At 41.5% G+C, this 10,153-nt stretch overlaps 1 protein-coding gene across 1 annotated transcript; it reads left to right on the top strand.

Annotated features, from left to right (window-relative positions):
• The first annotated feature begins 3,270 nt into the window (after nt 1-3,270).
• LOC118800482 lies at nt 3,271-7,847 on the top strand. The gene is made up of 5 exons (XM_036560731.1): nt 3,271-3,545; nt 4,782-4,854; nt 5,612-5,902; nt 6,747-7,055; nt 7,186-7,847. The coding sequence occupies exons 1-5, from the start codon at nt 3,489-3,491 to the stop codon at nt 7,440-7,442; spliced, it is 987 nt and encodes a 328-aa protein (XP_036416624.1). The 5' UTR covers nt 3,271-3,488; the 3' UTR covers nt 7,443-7,847.
• The last annotated feature ends 2,306 nt before the right edge of the window (nt 7,848-10,153 follow it).

Raw genomic sequence — 10,153 nt, 5'->3', positions numbered from 1 at the left:
CACGTTTCATAGAATCTAACAAAGCTGCAGAGAACTTTACAAACAAAGCAGAGAAAGGAGTGAAGAGTGCCAGGCTGGTCTGGACAAGTGTACGTCCAGGTCAGGTCAGAGGGGAGAGAGCCCTGAACATCTCCTGAGATGGTGATTTGGTGACATTTTGTACACCAGTGCGCCCCCGTGTGGTCAATCCACATTATACAAACACTGAAAGGCTTTACGACGGGTGTCTTAATATGACTTGTGTTTTTTGCTCTACTGTTTTCGTGATGAAGAAATACATTTGTAATAAGAAAAAAATGTTTGTTTTTTTTATCCTCATATGGATGTGCTGTACATAAAACACTCCTAAAAGACCTCAAATAAGAATGTTTAACCACATACATTTTTTAAATGACTGTTTATTTAATCGTAAAATAACATGAATACATTCAAACTTGTATAAATTCGTAATTACAGTACATTTGAATAGCCATATGTTGATAATCACAGTATTGTATTATTTAATAACTTCTATGTGGTTCATCTAACCATGAAACATTCACTAAAGCGTCTAAAAATACCTTCTGCTGTCAGTCTTAGCACTTCAAACTACGTTGTATAAGTTATTAAATAAAATACCTGCAATTATGAAGATGAATCCAAAATGTGAATCACAGTGTATACATCATGTGCCCAGTGGTTAGGTGTGGTTAGTGTTTTTTTTTTTTTGTTCAGAACAGGAAATGGGTAAAGAAGAAATGAAGGGAACATTAGTTCACCTGTATTTCTGGGAAAACATGATTTACAAAAAGCGAACGAATCGTTCATTCAGAGTATTTATTTAGGGTCCAGTAAATTGAATTCACTTACTTGTTACCACATGGAGGTTTTTTAGGTTGAACTGATAAACCATGTTTACAGTGTTATTACAGTATTTCTTTTAACGTTTAAACAGCATCACTTTAAAAAGTGATATACAGTATATTCTCAGTGGTGTCTTATCATTTACAGCCATAATGTATATTTTGGGTCTCTCCAAACATCAACAGAGACTGAATTAAAATCATATATAAAGTCTTATTTGTTAGAAAGTGTACAGTATTGCAATATTTGGGTCTTGTGAGTCCTTCTAGGAAACTGGGAAACTTTGGGGCTCTCAGTGGCTCTCAGATACAGCTGTAACCACTTCCTCTTCACTGACTATACCGACATTATAAAAGGCATTTTTCCAGACCTCAGTTCACCTGTTAGATCAGAGCAGATTCCTAAGTCCTCACTCAGGATAGTGATGTCTGTCTCCTCTGTCCAGCACCACAAACTGTGAGTATACAACGCAAAATTTTATCTAATACAAAACAGATACAGCTCAAAATTCATTCATATCCATCAGGGATCAGTACTGGCTGGTGGAGATGGCCAGGTTAGCGGCCAGGTTAGTGTAAATATTTAGTTTTTAATAAAACAAACAGGTTAATAATAAATATGACAGACTGCAGCTGCCTGTAAAATTGTGCTTTTATTCAACAAAAACACAACATTACATCAGGATTTATAAGACTGGTTAGTTAGTTTTGCCTGAAATAATTTAATTAAATAACGTTAATCAAACTCACAAACCTTCACGAGACTGAGATCAGACTTTTTACCTATTTAACATCCACGACTCTTAGTTAGTAGTTATGTTTCATAGAGTTAGAGCTAAAGATAAACAGCTGAGCAGCTTCTGACTGAGCTAAGCTAAGAAGCTAACTGACAGAAACAGGAAGAAACAGCACGAAGCAAGAAAAACTGGCAAAGGGCAACAAGTAAAAATCTAGCATTTAACGAGGCTAAACAAGGGAGGGGGGGTTAAAATCTAGCACTTAACGAGGCTAAACAAGGGAGGGGGGGTTAAATCTAGCATTTAACGAGGCTAAACAAGGGGGGGGGTTAAAATCTAGCATTTAACGAGGCTAAACAAGATAAAATCTAGCAGTTAACTAAGCTAAACAAGGGAGGGGGGTAGAATCTAGCATTTAACTAAGCTAAACAAGGGAGGGGGGGTAAAATTTAACATTTAACTAAGCTAAACAAGGGAGGGGGGGTAAAATCTAGCATTTAACGAAGCTAAACAAGGGAGGGGGGTAAAATTTAACATTTAACTAAGCTAAACAAGGGAGGGGGGGTAAAATCTAGCATTTAACGAAGCTAAACAAGGGAGGGGGGTAGAAATTTAACATTTAACTAAGCTAAAACAAGGGAGGGGGGGTAAAATCTAGCAGTTAACTAAGCTAAACAAGGGAGGGTAAAATCTAGCATTTAACTAAGCTAAACAGGGAGGGGGGGTAAAATCTAGCAGTTAACTAAGCTAAACAAGGGAGGGGGGGTAAAATCTAGCATTTAACTAAGCTAAACAGGCGGGGGGGGGTAAAATCTAGCATTTAACGAAGCTAAACAAGGGAGGGGGGGGTAAAATTTAGCATTTAACTAAGCTAAACAAGGGAGGGGGGGTAAAATCTAGCAGTTAACTAAGCTAAACAAGTAAAATCTAGCATTTAACTAAGCTAAACAAGTAAAATCTAGCATTTAACTAAGCTAAACAAGGGAGGGGGGGTAAAATCTAGCATTTAACTAAGCTAAACGGGGCGTAAATCTAGCATTTAACTAAGCTAAACGGGGCGGGGCGGGGCGTAAATCTAGCATTTAACTAAGCTAAACGGGGGGTGGGGGGTAAAATCTAGCATTTAACTAAGCTAAACGGGGGGTGGGGGTAAAATCTAGCATTTAACTAAGATAAACGGGGGGTGGGGGTAAAATCTAGCATTTAACTAAGCTAAACGGGGGGTGGGGGTAAAATCTAGCAATTAACTAAGCTAAACAAGGGAGGGGGGTAAAATCTAGCAGTTAACGAAGCTAGACAAGGGAGAAAAAGAAAAACCTGCCATTTAACGAAGCTAAAGGGAAAGTGAAAGTAAAATCTAGGGCTGAATCTCAAATGGCTCCACACTGCCTACGTACTGCACCACGTACGTTTGAATAGAACGCCTCCTGCTCTCAAACAGCGCATAATCTGTCTAACAAACAGCAGTTTACCTTGTGCCCAGTGATAATCTGCTCACAGTGCACTGTTAGAGTGAAGAAGCCGAATTACTATGCTAACATAGTGCACTTTACAGGGTTTAGCGAGCTATTTGAGACACGGCCGAGCAGCTGAAGCAGATAGAGAGTAAAATGTAAACGACGCTGATGGCTGATCTACCCGAGTTCAGCTCTCAGCTTTTTCCTCCATGAACTAAAAAGCTCCCGGGGAGGCGCTGAGGGAGATCTGAGGAGATTAAGGTCCGGCCAGTCTCTGATCTTTCACTCCGGTCTTCTTCAGCTCTTCAGATCTGGTCCACTGTAGACTGTAGTCAGTCCTGTGAGCGGCTCATTAGCGGTCAGTACGGACTAAACGGTTAAGACTCCTTTCGCCTTTCCGCGAGGTCTGGTCCACAGTCTAGTGTGAGCGCTGTGCTTCTGGTCGAGAGGACATGTCCCGTAACACGCATGCGCGGAAAGGGCGCGACCGTCAGCTCAGTTCGCCTGTGGTATGTATTAGTTTTGGGCTGTTGTTGTAGGTGCTGTGTGTCCGTGTGACCTCTTGCCCCTAAATAAATTTAATGCAACATAATTATTCAAAAACGTATCACACTTAAAATGTAATTCTGCCATCATTGGTATCACATTAATATAAGTTTGTCGTTAATAATGTGAATTGGTGGTTTTACAGGTACAGTGTTTGCTCTGATCCCAGCAGCTGACTATAATAATACGACACCTTCCATATTGAGGCTTAAACAAATGCAAAAGTTTTAATATTCAAAATAAATAGTTATAATGTATTAAAACTCCACTGAGTTCTAATATATATAATATTTATATATATTATATATATATATATATATATATATATATATATATATATATATATATATATATAATATTTATATAATATAAGTACGTCTGCTTTATGTTAAGTTAGATTTGACCAAGCTCACTTCATTTTATTAAAATATAGATGATTTAGTGTTCACAGACACAACAGCCGAGGAACTGGTTCTTTCAGAGTTTCTAAAATTAGCAGCTCCAAGCATAAATGAATGGAACTAGGAGGTGAAGAAGGAGGAGGTGAAGGTGGAGTGTCTCCAGTCGTGTTCACTGGAACAAGATGTCAACTTTCACCTTTTTAAACAGTAAAAAATACAAGTAAACTAGCAGTAACCTAGTAAACTCTTACAAAAAATCGAGTGACGTTTGCTGTTTCACATTTTAAAAGGACGTAAACTGCATTTATGTGTGTTTATCCTTCACTACAACCATAGCTGTTACTCCAACACCAGCCACTCATCACAGCTCTCAGATTTCAGTCTTAATCCAACCTGTCCTGGGTGTTAGCCTGCTACCAAAGCTAGCACTAGCACCTCCACAGTTACCACTGGACTGGCTTTGTTAGCACTGTTTACGTCTGACATGTTGTGGTCAGATTATTAGGACGCTTTATCAGTTTTCCAGTTATGTCAGAAATTTTAGTCACTTTAAAATTTTCTGTCTGCTCTAAAAATGGACATGACTTGGTTTCATTTGTTATGTTTGGATTTTGGAACAAAATTGAAATAACAATTCAGTTTCTGAATTGAAAATAGATGACTAAAGAATCAAACATGGACCGTTCATGCCTAGAACATTCAGCTTTCAACATTCAATTGGACATTTTCTGTGTTTGAATGTGCATTTTTATCACCAAATTTGATAAATATTTGAAATTTGCTGTTTGTTTTTAACAGATCATGAATTCCTGCAGGACTGGTCACTACACGCTGCCCTTATTGCTGATCACATCATGTCTGATCACTACCCGTAAGTGTGCAGGTGTTCTGTTTGGTCTCCTTTAGGAAATTAAGATCTTAAAGAATTTACCTTCATTTTGTTTTGTGGGGTTGATTTTCTTTAAGAAATGGCATCAGAAGTAAAATAATTATTGTACCTTACCTTATACACAATGAGTTGTGCTTTTATTAACAGCTGTATTGGCCACACCTTTGCCATACACAGATGGGCTTTGGGCTAACAGCTAGCTCAAGCATTAGTTCAATCCAATATTCTCCCCGGGTGGGGAGAGAGTCTTTGGTTATGCCCGTGGCCCCAACAGACCGAGTTCTTGCTGCTGTACAAACATAAACACAGTTCGGCCGCTGGTCTGCCTTCAGAATAAGAGTCCTTGTCAGAATAAAACCAGCAAATAACTGCTAATAACCCAGAATAACCATGTAAACATCTTCTGAACACACATACTATATTGAAAGAGATTGTAGGCTACAAAAAAGCAAATGTTGGGGTCAAACAGTTTGAGTTGAGGTGCTGCCTTCACAACACAGGCCAAAACATTGTGACCATTTTAATGAGGAAAGTAAAAAAAAAGACTTTTTATAAGAGAGAGTTGTGCCTTTTCATCACTCTGTGAGGCTGTGTTGTAATGACTTTTATGACTAGAATGTGATCAGCTGAGTACAAACACTTCATTCAACTGACTTGAGGATTTTCAAGAACGTAAGAAAGAGTTTAACATCAGCTATAACACAATTCTCCTTTGTTTTATTCTGTCTGTCTGAATCAGCTCTTCCTTTAGTGAAAGTGAAGGTCAATCTCCATGACTCTGCTACTCTGCCCTGCTCTGAGAGATGCTCTGGTTTGGTCAGATGGACTGTGTTCAGTAATCCCACTGATGTTCTGGCTGAGTGTGATCAGACTTCATGTGGATCAAAGGAGGGATATCAGATGATTCATGATCAGTACCTGAAGGGGAATCTCTCTCTCACCATCACCGACGCTGATTTCACTAAGAGAGCCCTGTACATGTGTGACTGTGATGATAAAGGTCTCTGTAAGGTGCAGCTTCTGATTCTGCGTAAGTGTTTATCTGTTTTCTTTACTCTGTAGTGCTTATAGAACCCCAGTGATTTAGATGCAGTGCTTCAGATTTGTATAGAGCTGATCAAAAGGCCAGTTGCACAAAATTATTTGGCACTGATACGGAAGATAACCGACCACAGACCATTGTTTTGTGTGATGTTTAAAAAATAACAATAATGGTTTCGTTTTTGCAGCACAATTCTCAAACCCAAGGATGAGTTACAATTCCAACAAAGCATGAGTTACAATTACAACAAACTACAAACAGCATCAAACAAAACATACACATCCACAATTTCCCAGTCAAACTCCGCTGCAGTGCTGCACAGCCTAACAGTGTTTGACCCAGTCAAACTCCACTGCAGTGGTGCACAGCCTAACAGTGTTTGACCCAGTCAGACTCCACTGCAGTGGTGCACAGCCTAATAGTGTTACCCAGTCAGACTCCACTGCACAGCCTAACAGTGTTTGACCCAGTCAAACTCCACTGCACAGCCTAACAGTGTGTGACCCAGTCAAACTCCGCTGCAGTGCTGCACAGCCTAACAGTGTTTGACCCAGTCAAACTCCACTGCAGTGCTGCACAGCCTAACAGTGTGTGACCCAGTCTAACTCCACTGCAGTGGTGTGGTTACTCACATGGTTCCTGGCTGATGACAGAAAAAATTCAAAATAAACCACAAACCTACCACAAACTGTTCTATAAAAACAGAAACAAATGAAATTTATGACCGCAAAGTGTGCACTACATCCTACCACACATTACCACACACACACAAATGGTGGTAGACAGAAAGAATGCCTGAGACTGAGACTAATGAAGTTCACTTTTTCTTCAGCATTGCGTACTTCAGCACAGATAAAGCCCGGTGAACCTCTGATCATGCATTTGGAGATACCAGAAGAAGTGGAGGTGATTTATGACAGCACAGGGGCAGCTGGACCATCCAGTGGTCAGATCTGTACAGTGGATGGACGATCACTACAGTGTAAACCTGAATACACACGGAGAGTATCTGCTGTTCTTGAGCTGAGAGGAGTGACTCCACCTGACAGTGGAGTTTATACTGTAATGGACAAAAAGAATGAAGAGGCCATTCACATCTACACAGTGACCGTGGGGTCAGCAGGGGGAAGTGAATTAAAGGGTATGTTGTTAAACCATAGTTCTCTGTTTATCCAATCAGAGTTCACTGAGCAGGAATCTGCTGCTGAGCTTTAATGGTGGTGTTTAGTTAAATTCACTGTATTACAAATCTGTGTCTGTCTGTTTTGCAGCTGACCATCCAGATGTGGACACAGATAAAGGAGCTGCTGTTCCAGTGTGGGTTTTTGCACTGGTGGTCACTGCACTTGCAGCTGTGATTGTGGTGTTAGTGGTGGTGATTGTGTGGCTGAGGAGAGAAAACCAGCAGCTCCAGATGAAGAATAGAAGCAATCATCTTGAAATGAGTGGAAACAGGAACTACAATCCAGAAGAAGTGAGACTGTCCCCCTCCAGTAATGACCCCGAAACTGTGAGAGATCATCACTAATCAGTATCTCTCTTTTTTGCCTTTTTCTGGTTCAATCCACTTTTCTCTCCTCCATCCTCTTTTAATGGATTTTGAAAAGGTGCAAACAAAACATGGATGGAAAAGACCGAAAATCCATGAAGTGCCTCATGACACGAAAATATCACAGAACTTTTTATTTGTGGATGAAGTGGAAGAGTAGGTTTGTTGATAAAAGAGAAACATGAAAAACAGTCAAGGAAACAGATCTTTTAGAAGAAGTGATGATGTAGTGGGAACAAAAGTCACGTGTGGCACTGCGTCCTCTAGGACTGCCCACTCCGCTCCGTCCAGCATCTCTGAACTGTTGGAGCTTCAGCTGACAGAGGACTGTAAAACTGCTCTACTGAGACACTATAAAGGCTCACATGCTGAGAGAGACTCGTCTTGTATGGGGCAAATGTGTGACATCCTCTTCAGGACTTTGTGCAAAGTCTGCACATTTTCTTTTACTGACTTTTTGCGTGTTCTCTTAAAATTTGTGGAACAAATGGAAACGAATGGAACGCTTGTGTGTGAGAGCGGCTGTTTGTGTGTAGCCATATGGACAGTCCAGCACTGCTTGCTCTTCATCTACAGAGCTTTAATGTAAGCGGCCCTAACTGAGCTTTACTTTAGTCTCTGTCTAACTCTAAACATCTAAAACTAACTCTAAAGGCTGCTACTGAGTTCTAGTCCAGAACACCCAGTGTTTTTATATGTCTATAGGACATTATTAGACAAGCTCTGAAACCAAAGGGACCTGCACACCTACTTGCCACCAAAGTGTCAGACAGTGATGCCATAAAAAATACCAAAAAGTCATTTACTGCCAAGATCATTTACTGATATTCCACAAACTGGTGCTGAAGAGCTCCATTCAGCAGAAGCAGCTCCAATGTTTCTTTATTGAGACTTTACTGAGAATGTGATATCAGAGTTATTTCACTGTCCTTTACATGGACAAACCACATGAGACTGAAATCACTGTGTGTTTTAAAAGCAGCTCTGTGATCAGAAACTGACTGTTGATGAATGTCTAGAGAATGAAACTGTACATCTACAGATGTTCTTCAGTCTCTAACTGTACACCAGCACGGTGAAGTGAATGGGTTTCCGAAGTGGCCAGGGAGGGTGTCATGATGTCATTGGCCAGGACACACCACCGAGACTGATTAAGACATTACAGCTCATAGGAGAGACACCTGTGGAGAGGAAAGAGAGTGAATTAAAGCTGTGCCTATATAAGCAGAAATGGCTATGTATGTATTGTTGATATTCCATACATTATTGGTGGATGGTGAGCCAGTGGTGAACTGTTACCCCTGTAATCTGTACTGGTATATTCCAACCTCAATTAGGGCGGGGCTCAGAGTATAAAGCCAGACCTTAGGGGTTACCTGGGTTAATGGAGGACAGGCTGAAGGGACCCACAGTGTGTAGTCTGTTTGGCCTCCAGACGTATTTATGTTCTTCAGACTGATGTTTAGTCTGTGAGCATGAGTGACTGAGGACCTTAGCTGAGGAGCTGATAGAGTCACTAAAGGAATGAATGTTGTTTTTAAACCTTCAGTACTGCTATAAATACTGTCTTTAACTGGATGATCAACTAAGAGCACTTGAACTTACCTGGAAGTGTGTGCAACATCACTTGAAGAGGAACCCAGAGATTCCTTCCTGCTCATAGCTTCACAATCGTGTTCGATGTACCACGGTGATGGCAGTTGATTTCAGGTTATGCTGTTCTTAATTCTATTGAAGCCTCATGTTAATACATCTGTGATTATCTGTGTGTGGTCAGTTTTTTATTGTTTTTTTTTATTTTTTATTACCATTATTTATAGTCACTCAGAAGCAATCGTCCATGACAAGTTCACTTTCTTAAAACTCATCACACCCTTCTAAAGCAGGTTAGCACATCTTTTACACTCAAACTGCTCTACAGCTGCAAAAACACTGCAGAGTCATCTCAGGACCTCTCAGGTCTGAGCCCAATCTCTGAAAAACGCTAGCCTGCTGAGGTGTGAGCCAGATCTCCGAACAACGCGAACCTCCGGAGGTCTGAGCCCGATCCCCGGACAACGCAAGGCTATGGAGGTCTGAGCCCAATCTCCGAACAGCACAAGCCTCCGGGAGTCAGTCTTGATCCCCAAACAGCTCGAACCTCAGGGAGTTTGAGCCTGATCCCTGGACAGCGCAGAATAAATACTCCGGCCAGCCAGCAGTGCTGACACTTCTCATGTGGACGAGCTGCGGTTCGTCTTCAGTGCCTGCAGAACAGGAGCTTTTCAGGATCTCTGGTCTTCACCTCCAGCAGCGCTGGTTTCCAGAGTTCTGAGCTGGATCTTCGAACAACCCTAGCCTCAGGAGCTCTTCAGGATCTCTCAAGTCTGAGTCCGATCTCCGAACAATGCGAGGCTCCGGAGGTCTAAGCCCGATCTCTGAACAACGCGAACCTCGAGAGGTCTGAGCCCAATCCCCGAACAACGTGAGGCTCTGGAGGTCTGAGCCTGATCCCCGAACAGCACGAGCCTCCGGGAGTTTGAGCCCGATCCCCGAACAGCGCGAGCCTCATGCAGCCAGCAGTGCAGATAGTCAGGCTCGATCCCCGAACAGCGCAGTCCTAGAAATTTGGCTCCGCCTCCGAGCTCTCCGCAGTTTGGTCTGCGGCTCAAGCAACGCGGTTCTCATTGGTCATCATAAATGGTCATCAT

The sequence above is a fragment of the Colossoma macropomum genome, unplaced genomic scaffold (assembly GCF_904425465.1).
Source record: "Colossoma macropomum unplaced genomic scaffold, Colossoma_macropomum, whole genome shotgun sequence".
NCBI classification, from domain to species: domain Eukaryota; kingdom Metazoa; phylum Chordata; class Actinopteri; order Characiformes; family Serrasalmidae; genus Colossoma; species Colossoma macropomum.
The sequence above is the reverse complement of the archived record's forward strand: the minus strand, read 5'-3'. Positions and strand labels throughout refer to the sequence as shown.